Source organism: Balaenoptera ricei, chromosome 18 (assembly GCF_028023285.1).
Source record: "Balaenoptera ricei isolate mBalRic1 chromosome 18, mBalRic1.hap2, whole genome shotgun sequence".
Classification (NCBI taxonomy): Eukaryota; Metazoa; Chordata; class Mammalia; order Artiodactyla; family Balaenopteridae; genus Balaenoptera; species Balaenoptera ricei.
In genome coordinates, this window is record NC_082656.1 from 928,274 (window position 1) to 945,806 (window position 17,533).

Below are 17,533 nucleotides of genomic sequence, written 5' to 3' on the forward strand. Positions count from 1 at the left end.
AGCCTCTCAGAGTCATCCTCGCGAGAGGCCTGAGGGTTAGGAGGCAAATTTTGATCTGCTGTGTATTTCTCTACAGCCAGCTTCTGGAAGAAAAGAGGTGGTGGACGTGAACTTACTCGGGAATTATTCAGGTTAAAGCCACCGTCACTCTCCGCAAAAAAAAAAAGAAAAGAGAAGAGAAAGCACGGCATATCTAAGGACACAAAATTAAAAGGCAGTTTTTCCAAAAACTGTGACGGGATCATTTCAGATCCTTATGGAACAGAGAGGAGTGTACCAGCCCCCAGCCCGGGACGGGGCTGAAACCCAGCGCCCGCAGGCCTGGCTGGCTGGGACCCAGAGCCCGAGGCCCGGGCCGGCGATGCCCCCGAGCCCCAGGGAGCCGCAGGCCTGCAGGTGCCCAGGGCCCGGGCCAGCCGGGACGCCGGCGGGAGGAGTTCTGAGCGGTGTGTTGGGGGAAGGGCAGTGACCCAAAATTCGTGGGCCTGGAGGTCTGAAAAAAGGAGAAACTCCGTGCCAAAGGGAAGGGAACAGAGCTCTTACCTCAGCAGAATACAAACGAGCTCCCTGCCGAGGACGGAAACAAAATGTCACCACCTCGAACCTGAGGGCTGCCTCGGGGAGGCAGGCAGCCCAGCACTGGGCTGGCGACGCGAAGCCCTTTACAGGACGGGAGGGGCTTCCAGGCAGAGTGCCAGGTGCCCTGCCTGTCCAGCGCCACCTGGGCAGGTGACGATTTGGGGGTGGGGGAATGTGTGAGCTCTCCGCTTGCTGTAGAGCCAAGTATGGTTCGATCCAACCTAGAAAACCGCCAGGGACGCCCGGCCCCGGGTCCGGACTCAAACACGCAGGTGGCTGTCAGGGACACAGCCCAGGAAGGGACAATGTGGCAGCTCTCCCAGAGGCCCAGGTGGCCCTGCGGGCTGTCCAACAGGAGCAAGACCTCGGCCGTGGCGAAGGCAGGGTGGCAAAGGGGGTCCAGCTCGGGAGGGCCCCCAGGGCCAGTCAGAACCTGACGAGAATCCCCGGCCGGGCAGCCCGAGGCCGGCTCCGGGGAGCCGAGGGTCTCGCCCAGGAGCGCCCCGTGCTACAGCCGAAGGGGGTCTCCCGCCGGCCCGCCCCCTCTCCCCGCCCCCCTTCTCCCCCCCTCCCCCTCCTCTCCCCCCCCCCCGCCCCCCGCCGGGGGCTGGGAGGGGCTCCGGAGACGGAGGACTGCGTGGGGACGGGCCTGAGGGAAGGTCCGCGCGCTCCAGCGCCCCCTCCCTGCTGGGGGCTGCCCTGCGGACACCCACCGGCCCGGGGTCCCCAGCCTCTGCTCAGCCCCCGTCCTGGGTGCGGCCTCCACAGCCCAGGGTCACCCTCGTCCTGCTCACGGCCGGAGACGGCAGGCCGTGTCATTGGTCACGCGCTCGCTGGGGCGGCGTCGGTGGGGTGCACGCCACCCCCAGAAGGGGCTTCCCAAGCACACCCGACCGCGGCGCCGTGGGAAGCACTGGCCCAAACTGGGGGTTGTCCCCGAATGACAGAGGGCTCTGAACAAAGGATCGGCTTACGACTCGACCGTGGTCACTCGAGATAACGTCCGTCATCAGGATCACCGACTTGCGCAGAGAGAACAGAAGGGAAAGACGTCTTTATGGAATCAAACGCTTTTATTTGGAATAAGCATCAAGAAAGTGAAGGGAGTTGCCTCATAAATGCAGGGCCGCAGAGTACTCAACAAGAGGTCAGAAAATAATTATAAAACTATTTTGCAGCAGATTAAAATAACTTGAAACTACGATCACTGGCTATGAAATGTATCCACATGTAATCACACGGGAAATAAATGGTAAAATCTTCAGAGGATTTGCTCTCTCGCCTGCCCTGGTGGCAGGGGTTCCAGCCCGCAGACCTCAGTGCTGCTCTGACCCCCAGTCTGGGGCACCGCCCCGTCCACCGGGGCGCCTGCCTAGTGGAGAGCAAGTCGGGCCTCTGCCTGCTGGGATCCCAAGGCCTCCCAGCGTCTCTGGGCCCCGTGACAGGGGCTCGTGCTTCCAGCGAACGGGCTCCAGCACGGGCGGCAGTGGTCGCACGAGGCTTCACTGGGGCTGCAGCTGGCTCTTCAGTCTGGCGAGTCTCATGAGGCATCTGTCCCTCCACTCCCTCCTGGCAGCTAAGTGCTCCGGGTCATCTGGAACCTTCACGCACATGGCCTGGGAACAGGAAAGAAAAGAACAGACAAGAGGGGAAAAGGGGAAAGAAGCATGAAGAGCAACTAACTTAGCAGGAGGGAAATTACTCCTATTTATGCAAACTCTGAATCTGCTTTCAGAGACAAAAGAAGCCTGGCAAACCCTCAAGTAACATAACTTTCCAAATCCAGAGGGGCCGACGGTTCCCTCAGACGAGTCAAAATGAGCTGCCAGTTCCTTGGTCACACGGCTCGGAGGGTCCCCTGAGACCCTGATGGGGCTATGGACAGTCAGGAACCTGGAACCTCAGAGTGAAGGCAAAGAGCCCGGCTACAAACGAATCCTTGCCTTCCACCGGCACGGAGTCTACGCACCTGGTGCACTTTTTCAGCTGCGGCCCCGGAAAACTCTGGAATGGGTCCAAAAGTCTTTAGGACATGTTTCATGCCCTCGCTGTACCTGTCACAGTAGCTTAACATACCTGGAAGCAGAAGAAAACAAGAATCCCCAAGTCAGAGAACTTCTGTTTACGCTCAAACCAAGAATGTGTCTGGAGAGTCTTGCCCTGGGCTCACCCTCCCGTGGGTGAAGCAGGGCTGCGGGTGGGAAATGCACCCCGGTCAGCGGCCCTGGGCTCACTACTCAAGCTTTTCTCGGCAATAAAGGCCCGAGAAGCGACCCGACCTCCAGGCCTGGGTCAGCGCCTCTCAGGGACGCTGGGTCGGCCCACGTTCCTGCTTTGATTCCTCGACTATCACATTAATCCTGTTTTCACCACAAGCGTCTCCTTCAACAATGCACCTATGAGGTTACTTGTGTACATGGCTCGAATGCATTTTCTAAGAACCAAAGATGTCAAGTTCAACTAAATCCGTTGCCCACTCCGCTCTTATCCCTGGATTCTAGCTGGCACTTGACCCACCGGGCAGCGGCAGCCTTAACACGGGCTCTTCACCCCAGGGGCTGGCTCGGCTGTGGCCGCTCGGTTAGGGCGCCGCCAGCCACCCGCCCTGACCTGCATCTGAGCCCCGGCCACACGACTTCCCACTAGGCCCGCGGCTTCCGGGCCCTGAATCGAAGATGGAGCCCTAGGATTCTGGTGGAGAAGCACATGGAGAAGAGGCTCATCCTGAGGGCGGGGGGGAAGCTCCGCACTTAGGAGCAGCGCGCGGGCAGCGTGGCAGAGGCCGACTCCAAGAGGAAGCCCGTCAGCTGCCCACACGCGGGGCGGGCTTGCTGGACTGGCCAATCGGCACACAGCGTGGCCCTCCCCCCCCCCCCCCATCCCTCCCTCCTGCCCGCCAGGCAGGTCGCATCGGGAGCCTGGCCCCAGAGCCTGGCCCCGGAGCCGCTGAGCTGCGCTGGCCCTTTGCCAACCTCTCTCAAAACCAGAGAGACTCAGCAGTTGGTCAGTCAGGCTAAAAAGATAACAAGGGAACAAACAAAACTGCAGGATTTGCAGAGATCCAGAGCTGGGCCCTCACCGACCCCACGAAAACTGCGTGATTCATTTAAAATAAAAATGATCTCCACTAGATACGCCTTAAAAAAGAAAAACAACTTCTGTGGGGTTAGTTCTGGTGCATCTACACTGATGTGAAAGCCTAAATTCGCTGATTTCAACTGCATTTGTCCCAAATCGTTTGCCTTCTCTCTGAGGGTGATAAAATGATACCCACTTTGTCTTAGGAGAGAAAGTGGTTCGAAGGGTGAGAATTCGAAAATGCTACCTTTCTGACGTTAGCACCTGCAATTAAGTGGTGGGCGCTCCCTTTTAAGAAGAGGGGTTTCACTGTGTTTACCGGAAGCACCAGGGGATGGTCCAGAGCTCAGGAAGGCCCCCCTCACCCCCCCAGTTCTCTTGGATGGCTCAGCATCTCTGGAACATGGAAAACGCCCCAGACACTTATTCACTTTTGGAAATTAAATATTTACTTCACTGTGCCTATTTGTTGGTTTATTCAAACTCAAGGTGATAAAATCCAGACACAAATGCAGCTTACTCGTGTTTGGGAAGCAGAGACGCTGAACCGAATAAGCTGGAGAGACTGAGTGAGAAAAGATCAGGCAGATGTGCTGCAGCTGCGAACTCACCCACTTTCGGAGAAACAAGCTGCCCCGGCCCCCAACCCCCAGCAATAAGCCACGGGACTCAATTCAGGTGCTGTGTTTCACCTCTGGGTTACTTTACGTTTTCTGAACGAGTGTCCCTCTTTCACTGCCCTGGTGAAGTCATCTGAGTCTCCCAGGGGCTTTCTAGAACCTTTTTTCCCTACTGCCTTTTATACAATTTGTAGTTTTAAAAGGGCTTTTATTTCTTCAGAACAGAATAAAATATGGTGAAACTCTTTACAGTCCATAACTTCTCCCCAAAACCAATGAAAACTTCAGTCTCATTAGCATAAAAACACTTTCTATAAGATGCACTCAGCTCTCAGGATAAACAGCCCGTTGTTTGTGGCGAGGCTGGGAGCCTCCACTCGCTCCAGACACAGGAAGTTCACAGTGACTTACAGTCAGGATCTGCGGTGTGCCTTATTGACAACTTTCCAGTGAAGGTATCACTCTTACTATTATTTGCAACACATCCCCTTCCATTAGAGAGTAAAAAAGGAGGCTTTTAAATATTTCCAACGATAATTTTGGCTTCTCTACACCATGAAAGGTGAACTGAGTGGGAATAATTCTAGAATAACAATTTCACTGAAAATGGAAATTAGGGACTTCCCTGGTGATCCAGTGGTTAAGAATCCACCTTCCAATGCAGGGGACGCGGGTTCCATCCCTGGTTGGGGAGCTAAGGTCCCACGTGCCGCGGGGCAACTAAGCCTGCGCACTGCACCTAAGACCCAACACAGCCTAATAAATAAATAAATAACTATGTAAAAAAAAGAAGGAAAGAAAATGGAAAGGAAAAAAAAACACTTCACCTTTTATCCCACGAGTCTGCCCTTCCCCCATATCTTCTTTACATCCATGCCCTCTGCTCTGTCAACAACACCCTCTTCCAAAAACTCATAGAGCTTAGCTTTTTAGAAGACTCTGAACCTACCTTCTTAAGAGATGCTTATACGGAATAAGAAAAGATGGGGGGGGGCAGAAAACAGATTCTCATGAAATTAGATTTAGCTCATTTCACTGGTTTCTAACTTGAGCCCAGCGGCTGCACGCCGTGTATTCTCATGTCACCCCTGTGGGGGGGGGGGTCACTGCTGCTATACCCATTTTACAGGTGGGGAAACTGAGGTGCAGTGAACCGACGTGCCAAGGTCATCTAGCTTGCAGGTCAGCGGGGCGCTGGCTGGCTCCACCAGCCAGACCCACCACTCTGAGAGCCGGCGCCGCCTTAAAAAGTAGCCAAACGGAGTAGGCATGCTGGCCTCCTGTTTCTCAGGTGCTATTTTATTAGATTAAAAACAAATTCTAAAATACCTCTACCACTTCCAGATAAACTGTAGCTTTTAAAGACTAGTAACTAGCCTTAACCTGAGATGTTGGCTTTATATAAAACTATATCCAAAAGGAAGAATTCTTGATATATTCTGGTGACACTGTGAGGAATAACGAACATTTCCATTGATGCCAAGCCAGATCTCAAAACTGTCTAACTCTGGTCTTTGGAATGCTCTGAAGTTGAAAACTACATCCATCCACCACTATCATATTAAGCCAATTAGGTTTTCTTATCATTTCTGCTTTGTTTGAAAAATTGCTGTGGGCCTCCTTCCTGTCTGCACACTATTTGATTCTTGAGTTTCTGGTTTCATCGGCTTCTGTTTCTATTTGTTTGAGAGTTAAAGCTGTTCTCAGTCTCTCCCTATAGATTTCTCGTGATACCTGAATTATCTTATTTTTCTCAAGAAAAAAAAAAAAAAAAGGAAGAAAGAAAAAGAAAAACATGACGGTTACCAGGCAGTGTCTACATCCATTTCAAATGCTTAAATACGTTCCTCACTTTTAAGGTTCTGGTTGAAAAAAGCATTTGAAATTTTGCATTTGAAATTTTCCAAGACTTCATTTTAATGAGCGAGCGTGGGAACCCCTGCTCGCTGCTCTCTGCGCTGCCCCTCTCCCCGCTCCGCCCCGGGGAGAACCGTCCCCTACTGAACCGCTTCTGGGCACACACGTGTGCAGCTGGGCACCAACGCATCTAGGAAACTGCTTGACTCACTCACTGGAAACTATATTCCACCAATTACTGTGGTGAGAAGTGACTGAACTAACAGGGAAACACCGTGGAACTCTAAAATCTACGTCCAACAGACTCCCAGGGGTCACCTACTCCGGCCCCCGCCCCCCGACCTCACTGCAGGAGTCTCCCCTCAACCCAAGCGTCTGGCAGGTGGGCACCAGCCTCCGGCCACTCAGCTCCCCTCTCACAGCAGGGCCTCTCCGCACATCAGCTCCAGGTTCTAGAAAGTTCCTCCGGCCGTTTCCGGTCTTCTGTTCTAGCTCCAGCCCCACAAAAGACACAGACAGACAGACAGACACATACTACTCCGGTCACCTTCCTCTGGATATGCTCCAGTTTCTCAACACGTTCGTTAAATGTAGACCATGGAGCTGAACACAACATTTGTTTTCTCTTTGTACTCAAGTTTCACAAGTTAATAACCTAATGCTTAAAACAATACACAAAAATTGTACAAATTTATGACAACATAAAAAAGCACAAGGATAATAAGTTACTCATCATTTCAGCACCAAGAGACAGCAGCAGTAATAACATTTAGGTGACATTTTCCCAGATTTTTATGCATAGCTTTTAAAATTTATTTTGTCTTAATTTGTTGTAGGTTTTATTGCTTGTTTTTCAAATGACGTCGTTTTTTCCAGTTGATTAAACTCTGGCTGAAAGTTTCATTCTTGGGAGAGTCTCCCCTGCTCAAGTTATTTTTCTTTCAGTGTCACCAGCTCACTGGCTCTCACCTACTCCCCCAGCCCCTGGAGGTCGGCTTCTGGGGCAGCTGCCAGCCAGGCGTGTCCCCCTAGCTGTCACCAGCCCTTCTCCCGCAGAAGCCCCTCCCTCAGGCCTCCCCCGCCTTCTGGAAGGAGACCCACGCTCAGCAAACACGCCCAGAAGCTGCTCCTATTTGGGCAAAGGGGTGTGCAGTCGAGGTTCCGGTGGTCACGTCCCCAATCCTATTTCTTCTTCTTGCCTCTGTAAAGCACTTCACCATCGTTCTCAGGAAACACAGCTCTGTCTTCCTCAGGCTGGAGGGTCCTTGGCGGTGTCGGCAGCATCTCGCCCCCGCCCCCGCCCCCCAGCTCTTGCCACGGGGAGGTGCGTGGAGCCCACGTGGACTTTCACCTCAGCCCCTCCCTGTGAATGACGGACTGGCCGCTATCTCCTGCGCGACACTGTTTCTATTCAGTTGTAAGGAAAGGCAAGATTGACCATTACAAAACCATGAAAGCACTGAACCGCACAGAATCCCACCTTGGACGCGACGGAACGGAAGCCTACCTTCGGCGTTGAGGTGCATGGTTTCCAGGGGCCCGATGAACGCGTACCGCATGCCCAGGCCGTCCGACATGACGAGGTCAAGGTCGCCCGGGGACACTACTCCTTCCTAAGTGGAGAGAATGGGCCGGCAAGGTGGTGAGTCCTCGGGAAAGACCGTTTCATTACCGTCATTCTCATCCTGACTTCTCTAGAGCGGGACCCCACAATTCTCTGCAAAGCACTGCCACAGGCTTCATCAAACGCGGCGTCACAGAACTGCAGTACACAAACGGGTCCTGAAAGGAGAGTGCGCTGTGAAATGGTCGGATACCGATTCAACCTCCGGCCCCCCCACTGTCCCCCCTTCTCTAACCTACCACCCTCGTCCCGTCGGAAGGCTTCTCTGCACGTCTGCCTAAGGCCTGGGGCTGTCGGAAGAGCTGCAGAGCCGTCCTCCAGGCTTCGTCCGCCTGCAAGCCCGGCCGTGCTCAGCTTTTGATGCATTCGTAAAAAGGTGCTATTCTTTGATGCAAGGCAGCTTAGAGCAGTGTGTGTGTGTGTGTGTGTGTGTGCGCTGCTCACACGGCCCTACCCTCCACGCGTTCGCCTGCGGAAGGAGCAGGGACGCGAGGTGATGACCCGCACGGCCGCCGGGAGAGGGAAACGGGCCGGGCGGGGAGGTGGCACGCCCCGCGGCCAGGCTGGCAGGGGGGGCTGCGAAGTCTCCAGCTCTGGTTTCCGGAGCGGCTTCCTCCACGTGGAGAGGCCCCGCTTCGGGAACAGGGAGTCGGGTGTGGAGGACGCGGTCCGCCTGGACCCTCAGCCCAGGCGCGCACACGCCCCCCGCGCGGCGCCCTCCCTTCCCCCCTCCCCCCCCACCCCCCTCGCCCCGCGCCGCCGGGGGCTCCACCGCCAGAGTCCAGGCCGCCACGAGGCCCGCGCGCCCCACACCCCTGCGGCCCAGCTGCCTGGGGAGAAAACAGCCCCTCAGGCCCCCGTGGGCGTCTGCGCGGCTGGGGGGGCTGGGGGCCTACGCAGGGCAGGGGTGATTCGGGGCGACTCAGGACCCTGGGTGAGAAGCCCTTTCCGCGTGGCTGCACACGTGCGCACGCGCGTGTGACACGTGGGGACACGTGGGGACGCGCGGAGCCGCACGCGGAGCTGAGAGCGCGGCCCCTCCAGCACGCCCGGCCGGCTTCCTGACTCGCCCAGAGGCAAACATCCTGACTTCCGTAATAACCATTCCTTCCTCCACATTCCTGAAACATGGAGTCTGCATTCTGCCTGTTTTTCATCTTCTTGGAGACGGATTCACAGTGCGTTCTTTTCTGACTTGCGTCTTTCACTCCACCTCACGCTTTTAAGATTCACCAGAGTCGTGTGTCGCTGAAGGCGTCCATCCTCGCGGCTTCCTCGTCCATCCTACTGTTGGTGAACATCTGGGCTGTCTTAATTTCCACCGTAAACGACTGCAGAGCCGCGGCCTGGCGCGTCCTCCACTGGGAGCCGACGTGCCTGCACCCGTGTCGCTGTCCCCAGCTGGCGCCGACCTGGGGCTTCCTATTAGTTCTAGACCATCCTTGGGTTCATCTGACTGCTAATGAGAGCAAAGCAACTCAGTTCACTCAGATACTCACCAGTCGCCCGCCCTCCCCTCCTGGTGGCAGAGCTGGGGGCGGGGCATCGGCACCAGGAGGAAACACTGAACACAAGGCCCGTGGTGCCACCCAGAACCACCAAGAAACGACTGCTGGTCCGCAGGGTCCCGCCGCCTCTCTCCCTCGCTCCCTCTGCGCCATGTCTTGGGCAGGAAGGGTGGCTCCCGGTCCTCTCCCCAGGCCACCCAAAGCCAGCTGCCAAGGCATTCCCGCACCCAAGGCTCGGGAGCGCCGTGAAAGGCAGCCACGCGGGGGCTGCGGACCCTCCCTCAGCCCTGGCCCCCAGGTCAACATTCCAACAGCCTAGAGTTTCCATTCCAGCACCAAACTGGGAAGGATGCGGACCTGGAAGCCAGCCTGGGCCTGTGACGGTGTTTGCCTTGACTCTCTTCTCCCACAACTGTATGCAGTACTTTCAGAGCTGACTTCCAAAGATTTCAAAATACCCACACAGGGAGCCACCCAGAGTAAGTTTCGATTTGTAAGCGTCGTGAGCGCTAACAGTGACCCGACTGATCAAAGCGTTAGAGGGCTTCTCCATCACCCGACGCCCTCACACTGGAGAGGACCCGCACTTCCTTCACTCCTGCTTCACCCACGGAGGGTGGTCAGTTTTTTACCAGTTGCTATTCATTAGCTGAACAAATTAGAAAAGAGAAAAAGTTTTAATATTTCCTCTTCCTAACTGCTTCTTTCTGCCCCATTTGAATTTTCTGAGGCAGATTTCTCTAAGCTTGACTTTTTACCCAGAAGCTAAATCCAAAGAAAAGAAACGGCCATGAGAAATTCAGCCAAGATGCTCACTGATTAGGGTTCCATGTCGCTGAGGCAAATGCCCGGGTTCATCCCTGCTGCACTCAGCACAGAACTAAAGCTTCATGTTCGGGATATTCTGAAGGTCAAGTTGTGCTATGAGCTCCACTCCACCCAGAGCCTTAGTGCCACCTGTGGCCTAGATGTTAACATTATCAATAATAACTAAATAAATCCTTGCGATGGCATAAAAGGCAGGCCAAGCGCTTGAGTTGAATGGATCTGGTGATGACTCCCTGGATAGAGACAGGACCCCCGCAGCAGTCTGAGCACTGAAACCCCCTCATTCCAGTGTGCCTGGGGGGTCAGTATACCTCTATCTCGTGGTAAAATTCTCAAGTCACACGTACAAGGAAAAGGCCCAAGCGGTTAAAAGTTTCCTAAATCTCAGACAGAGCAATGAATACTATGATCACTGCTAGTTCAAAAGGTGGTTTGTATCACGTCCTGAAAAACCCCTGGTGAGGAGATCCCAGCCAGAGTGGGCAGGAGCCCCTTCACTGAACACCTCCTGCCTCAACTCACCTCCTTTAGCTAAAGTCTAAAAACTCTCCACAATCCACCAACACACACCCACGGCCTGGGCATACACTTTGCACCTGGCGTGCTCACAGGAGGTTCCCAGACTGCCGCCCACAAGCAAGGTGCAAACTTCAAGTGCAATGAAAGGTCTGGGATGTATCGGTCAGGGTCCCACCAGAGAGACAGAACCACTCAGTTATAGATACGCCAAGAGATTTACGCCAAAGAATCGGCGTGTGGACACCGGCTCATCTGAGATCCCCGGCGGGAGCCGCCGGTGGAAACCTCAGCTCTGCCCTTAAGGCTGTTCAACTGATTGGATGAAGTTTGCCCAGATTATTGAGAGTAATCTCCTTATTCAAGTCAACTGACTGTAGCTGCTAATCACATCTATAAAACACCTTCACAGAAACACGGGCAACCTGTGTGTGACTGAATGACCGGCCCTCTGGCCCAGCCCAGCTGAACCTCACAGGGGACAGAGTGGAAGTTCAAAGCACAGTCCTCACCCTTGGGCATCCTGGGCCTGGCACTTTGTGAGCAGGGAGAGGAGGATGGGAAGACACCACTAAAATAACGACCATGGTGCTCGGCCTGTCCTTCGGGGGGACGTGGAAGAAGGGGGAGGCGGCGGGGGTCTTGCGTAGCTCAGGAATGCAAAATCTGCTGAAGGAGGAGCCCTGGGACTGTTTCCTCTACTGATGACCGGCTGCACAGAAACATTCTTCCTTCTAATCACCCCCTTCCCATATTAAATTTTCTTGTTCAATGCACATATTTTTGGCATGGCCTCATATTCACTTGCTTTTCTCACGTTTCTCATGCCATCTTTCCTTGTCTGGTTCTTTTTTACTATTTCCCAGCGTTTGATCTTCTACTTTGTTTTGCTCTACTTTTCACCACACTTGGTCCTGAATTTTCAAGTTTCTCTTGTGCAAACACTTCTCCACCTTGGCCAGCACCATCACCACGCGGAACAGACCTGCCTCCCAGGAATCTGGATGAGGTTATATACAGGTTCCCCCAACCAGAGCTGTCCAGGCTTCAATCCAACGTCTTAACTGAGACAAAAAAAGCTTTAGTGTGTCAGATGACGAAATGCAACATCCAAAGGCGTGAAGGAAGCCTGTGCTGGTCCAGCGTCACCCCCCATCAGAGGCCCAGGAGAAGGGGTTACAGAGAAAGAGGCCACCTCAGGCTTAGCCCCCGATCCCCAGAGACGTTCAGTGTCAAGCCAGACGCCAGTGACCCCGGTGCAGAGATAGTCAAGCCCGAGTCGGGGCACTGGACTCTTCTTTAGAAAGTCCATCCCTGCAGCCCTTATGAACAAATGGTACAGAGTAATAACGTAGTCACTGATGGTGGAGTTTAAACTAAGGACTATCCGATGATGAGGAGTCGGGTTTTTCTCACGAGAAACCAGCTAGAACCATGAGTTAGTTCCTTCCACTCACGTATGCTTGCACGTCTTTGTTTTTTACACTCTTCACTAAGCACTGTGTCTCCCACAGGCAATATGAAAACTGGCTCCGGAGCAAGAGTGACAAAGCCCTGATCCGCCCGTCCCCACCCACACTTCCTTCCAGGGAAAAGGCGAGGCAAGGACAGGGCTTTCATAGGTGAAAAAGGGAAGACTGCTAAGCGCTGCCCCGCTGTCACCCAGAGGCTGTCGGGTCTGTGAGCCGCTCAGCACCATGTGTTTTCCTGGAAGCGGGGCGGGGCCGTTCCTGCGGGATGACACAGGCAAACCGTGCGACCCTGGAGAAGAGCTGACTGAACACGTTTAGCTGATGCAACAGGACACTGACTCATACGCATCAAACCCCCGCATCCAGCGCCTCAGAGGGGACGCAGGGCAAGGAGACCAGAGCTCGGGGTGGACGGTCCCGGCCAGGCCACTGGGAAGTGAGGGGCAGACGGGGCCGCATCCTCGGCAGGTGTCCGGCCCGACGGGGCGATCCCACTGCCCGGATTGTTCTGGGGGAAGAAGGCGCCAGAGGAGGAGACCGTCTGTGCAAAGAGGCATCGTGCGGCAGAAAACTTGAAATGACCTTAAAACAACCCACAGCAGGCGAAAAGATTAGATTTTTTCAAAAGGGTCAGTGAAATGAAATCTCATGAAGCCATTAGAAATGAATAAAAACTCGAGCAAAGTATTCTTAACAGAGACTAGACAAGAACGCAGAAAAATAAAAGCAATTTGACTCAGGGTAGGGAACATAAGCGGTATTTTCCCTTTGAGTATTTTTAAGAATAAAGCTTTTAGCGGAAAGAGACCAAAAAATGAAAAGGAAAGAAGGGAAAGAGTTTGTCGTAATCCGAGGGATAGTCCAGAGCTGTCTGGGCCGCGGCAGTGACACCCTCGTGTGATTTTTCTTACTTTGCTGCGCTTGTAACAAAGCTTTCAGGGAGAAAAACACCAGTATTATGAGTCCAAAACAAAGAAAAGGTCTGGACCTTAAATACAGCCACAGCACAAGGCATCCGTTCGTGCAAACGTAAGCACACCAGGGCTCGGTGAGGTGGCGGAGACGTAACTGGGGTCGTCCGGGAACGGAGCTCTTGACAGAGAGGTCGGCGCCAAGCAGCGGAAGCCCTCAGCCTCCACGCCGAGGCACACACGGCCCGTCGCCGCCTGCCCCTCACGACCACCCGCAGAGCTTCGCACCTCCAGGGCCTGCACCTCGGGGAAGCAGGATGGCCGGGCCTCAGGCTCCCTGCCCCAGCGGTCACCTACAGCCTTGCTTCTCTACCTGTTCTCCTGGGGACGCCTTCTCTCCACCTCTGTCCTCCACCGGGGGCGCCGTCCTCCACCGGGGGCGCCGCCCTCCCCGGCCCTGCCTGTTAACTTTCCAGCTCACACCAGAGGAGCTGAAACCCATCACTGCCCGATTACCTGTGGGTGAGGATTAGCAGTCAGGTGTTAGAGTGACAGCGTTTCATTTCATTTTCTTTTCCTTTTTAAAGATTTTTTTTTTTCTTTTGGGATGTGGAACACCCTAAAAGTCTTCAGCGAACTTGCTACAATACTGCCTGTGCCCCATGCCCTGATTTCCCGGCCCCAAGGCATGCGGGACCCCAGCTCCCCACTGGAAGGTGCAGTCTCAACCACTGCACCGCCAGGGAAGTCCCTGATTTTCTTTTAGAGTGGTTAGAATACTAGCACAGGTGCTTTTACCTTAAACACTGCTGAAGTAACCCCAGGCATGCCAAGCAGGTGTTTTTAATTGAGCATGTGGTTGGTGTTTCCATTATGTTTATCTGTTGATGGGGCTGGAGTTGCCTCTAAAACAGTAAGTCAGCAGGATCTCTCCTTTCAGTAGGGTTTTGCTGCTGGCCAGTGTGGCTACTCAGAAAACAACCTCCCATAAAAGGGTAAATACTACTACAAAAACGGTCTACTTCTTACAGGCCATCGCTGCTGGGAGAGTTCTAATTAACTGATGATTCCCAGCCAGCAGATCAAGTCTCTCGGCTGTACCGCCCTGAGAGAGACTGTCCAAGCCTGCGGGCTGCAGCCGGGCCAGGCCCTCCCCACGCAGGAGGGAACCTCGGGAGAGCCGGACGGACCAGCTCCACGCACACAACGCACCCACCCGCAGGAGCTTCAGACACGCCTCTGCAGCGAGGCGCCCCCCGCCTCCCGGCCGCGCCTGCACTCCCACGGGTGTCACGCACGGCCCAGCACACGTCGGCCAGGAGTGGCCTCTCGTGAATCTGATCGCCTCCCAGTGGTCAGTGAACGACATGAAACACTTGCTGAGCCACAGGTGTGGCTTCTGATATAGTTCTGGGGCTTCTTAAAATGCTGAGACCCTGGTGTCCTTCCAGAGCTGCCCTGTAATGAGAAACGCCTCCCTCTCCATCTGCCTCCGAACGGAAGGCCGCTGATAGGAGGCTCTTCCAACTTACAGCCGAGAAAGCAGGTCTCGATTCATTTGGAGGATGGTCCTCGTGAAGGGGGTGACACACCTGCTCCAAAGGGCCTGTAGTCCCAGCTGATGCGTCCCCCGAGAAGCAGGCTAAGCTAAGGAGGACGACAGTGCAGCTGGGCCCACGGCAGGCTCGGTGAACGCCGCGGGAGAAAGAGCTCGAGCAGCTGGAACCCCGGGAACTCTTCAGTGCCCTCTGGGGATGGACTTCCTGCCACAGACAGGCTGACCCAGGCTTCGGAAGGCAAGACAGAGGCCAGGTGGGCAACAGGGACATGGGCCAGGGCTGGAAGGTGAGCTCCAGGGGCCGGGGGAAGACAGTTCCCTCAGCCTTGTCGAGGTTATGTTTTCAGGAGGTACAATAAATAATGCAGAGATGGCAGGAAAACGTCTTAGAAAAAGTTTCGATGGGTGAATTCTGACCTAGGGCGCCTGGCGACGGGCAGTCGTAAGACTCGTGGACCCTGGAGCAGATGAACACAAAGCAGGGCACCCAGCGGTGCAGGAAGCCTTCCTGGAAGGACCGAGGCTCAGAGCTGGGGGAGGAAAAGGCAACCATGAGGAAATGCACTCAGACACTTCACTTCTTTGAGGAAAAAACCTAGGGACTTCCCTGGCGGTCCAATGGTCAGGACTCGGCGCTTTCACTGCCGAGGGCCTGGGTTCAATCCCTGGTCAGGGAACTAAGATCCAGCAAGGCGTGCAGCAAGGCCTCCCCCCACCCCCCAAAAAAAATGTTTACGGTTTTTTTTAGAAATAAATTTATTTTTTATTTCTTTATTCTTTCTTTCTTTCTTTCTTTGGCCGAGCCGTGTGGTTTACAGGATCTCAGTCCCCCGACCAGGGAGTGAACCCAGGCCCTCGGCAGTGAAATCTCCAGAGTATGAACCACCGGACTGCCAGGGAATTCGCAAGCCCTAAACTTTTAAGTTTAAATTTTAAAAGACATAAAACGTAGAAAATCCTACAGCTGAGGGTGTGGTGCAGAGGGCAGGAGCCGGGCTCTTTCTTGGCGCCCTTAACTGCCCTTCACCCCTTCTACATGACTCTTCTTGCCAAGTACGCCGATGGGTACATGACTCTTCTTGCCAAGTACGCCGATGGGTGTCGCCGAGGTCTCTTCCGTAACATGTTGCTCGAGCCTCAGCTTTTTCCTACTGGCCCCGCTCCAGGGAAGCCAAGCCTTAAGCGGTCCTGCTGTTTCCAACACCTTCTCTCTAAATAAAAACTTCTAAAAGAGCCCCACCTTCCACCTGCCCGGAAGCACGGCTCTGAACATGCTTTCTCCTGTCGGGCCACTCGGGCCACGAGTCTCTGCAGCCTTCCTTGACCCCAAAGCCTGCAAAGCAAGTGACTCAGCCTGCGCCTGCCTGCCCTTTCTTCTCTTCATCCTCGCCACCTGTTTGTGCTGTTTTTCTTCCAGAAGAATTGGCAGGTCCTGTACTTACTCAGAGTGACATTCATGGGAAAAAGCCCCCCCGCCCAAGACTCAGGAAAGGACGGCTGCGAGGCGGCTCGCTGTCTGACCTGGCTTCCTTCTCAGAAGGCTCCATGTGTGAGAAGCAAACTTCTGGGGTTGAACTTGAACTTGGAGAACTGGGCCCATGCTCACACTGGCTTCTAAAAGAAGAGCAGAATCCAACAACCGCCTACCCCCGCGCGATCGCAGCCCAAGTGAGAGAAACCCAAGACGTCATTCGGGCAGTGAGTCTACAGTGTCAGGTCATCTTCCGCCCAAACCCCGCTCAGCACCATCAGTCCCCCTGGTGTCGGCCCCTCCGTAAAGGAGCTGGCAGTTCGCTCCAGTTCAGCTGTAGCTTCAGGGCGAGGCTGGGAACTCGCAGCCCAGCCTACAGCACCAGCCCGGGAGCACCGGACTCGCGGTGGCCGGCAGAGCTGCCTCTCAGGCCCAAGGAGCCTGCTTGATTCGGCCGTCACCCTCGGAGGGACACTCTGTTCTCACAGGCCTGTGACTAAATGAGGAAAACCAGACTACAGTTTGCACCCCTGCTCCGGAAACCAAAGGCCACATGAGGATCGCTGATGCCAAGCCTGCGGCCGGCGTGACGGGGAGATACCATCTGGGGGGCTGCGGGGGACGGGAGCTTTGATTTGGAGGAGCAGTGAAAACCTAGCGTTCGTTCGTTCTGCTGTGTTTGTGTTTTAATCAAAAGTGAATTAAGTCTTTTTTTAAAATCAATTTTCACATCTTTTTTGGGATAACCAGAGGTATTCAGTGTCATAAATCTAGGACTAGGAATCGGGACCGTGTAAGAGTCTTTCCACTAAGCAAAGGTGGTTAGAGCTGCATGTTTATCTATTATGAGCCCTGAGTCAGAGATAAAGAGGGTCAGAAACAGGAGACACGCAAAGACAGAAAACATGGAAGGAGAAAAGGCAACTGAAAAAGATGGCAGAATATACTGTATCTCATTGAAGTTAAGACTCCATTGATCGAGAGTTAAATTAGCATTTAACGCTCCATTATGGAAGAAAAATGCTGGCAATAAAACTAAGATGTTAAAATGTAAAAAAAATAAATAAATTTTATCTTAGAACAGATGGAATTCGATACGTCAAGGCTGAGGCTGAGGTCTCAGGGCGTGAGCCAGGACTCCTCCCCCTTTACGATGCACATGAATCCCCTGGGAGGGGAGGGGGTTGATAAAATGCAGAATCCAACTGTGCAGGGCTGGGGTGGGGCCTGAGATGCTGAATTTCCAACAAGCGCCCAGGTGAAGCCCACGCTGCCATCCCCAGCCCTAGGACCTCACTTGTGCAGCTGGCATGTGAGCATTTCAGCTCAGAGCTAACTCACTGGTGACTGCTGTTACGTCCCTGGACTCTGGGATTCAGAAAACATGGCTGTCACCATCATCACTGTAATCCATAACATCTACTCGACCGTTAGTATACGCCAGCCACGTTCTAAGCCCTCTACATACATAACCCATCCAACCCTCATCAGATCTTGATGAGGAACAGTCC

The 17,533-nt window shown here is 54.1% G+C and overlaps 1 protein-coding gene across 2 annotated transcripts in view; it reads right to left on the reverse strand.

Annotated features, from left to right (window-relative positions):
- Window positions 1–1,633: 1,633 nt before the first annotated feature.
- CRYL1 (crystallin lambda 1) overlaps window positions 1,634–17,533 on the reverse strand; it is a 94,754-nt gene continuing 78,854 nt past the window's right edge. For both annotated transcript variants that reach the window (XM_059903001.1, XM_059903002.1), the window contains exons 6-8: window positions 7,642–7,747; window positions 2,549–2,655; window positions 1,634–2,195 (exon numbers count right to left, since the gene is read on the reverse strand). In XM_059903001.1, the coding sequence (XP_059758984.1) occupies window positions 2,082–2,195; window positions 2,549–2,655; window positions 7,642–7,747 (327 nt within the window). In that variant the 3' untranslated portion in view covers window positions 1,634–2,081. The remainder of the gene's footprint in view (window positions 2,196–2,548; window positions 2,656–7,641; window positions 7,748–17,533) is intronic.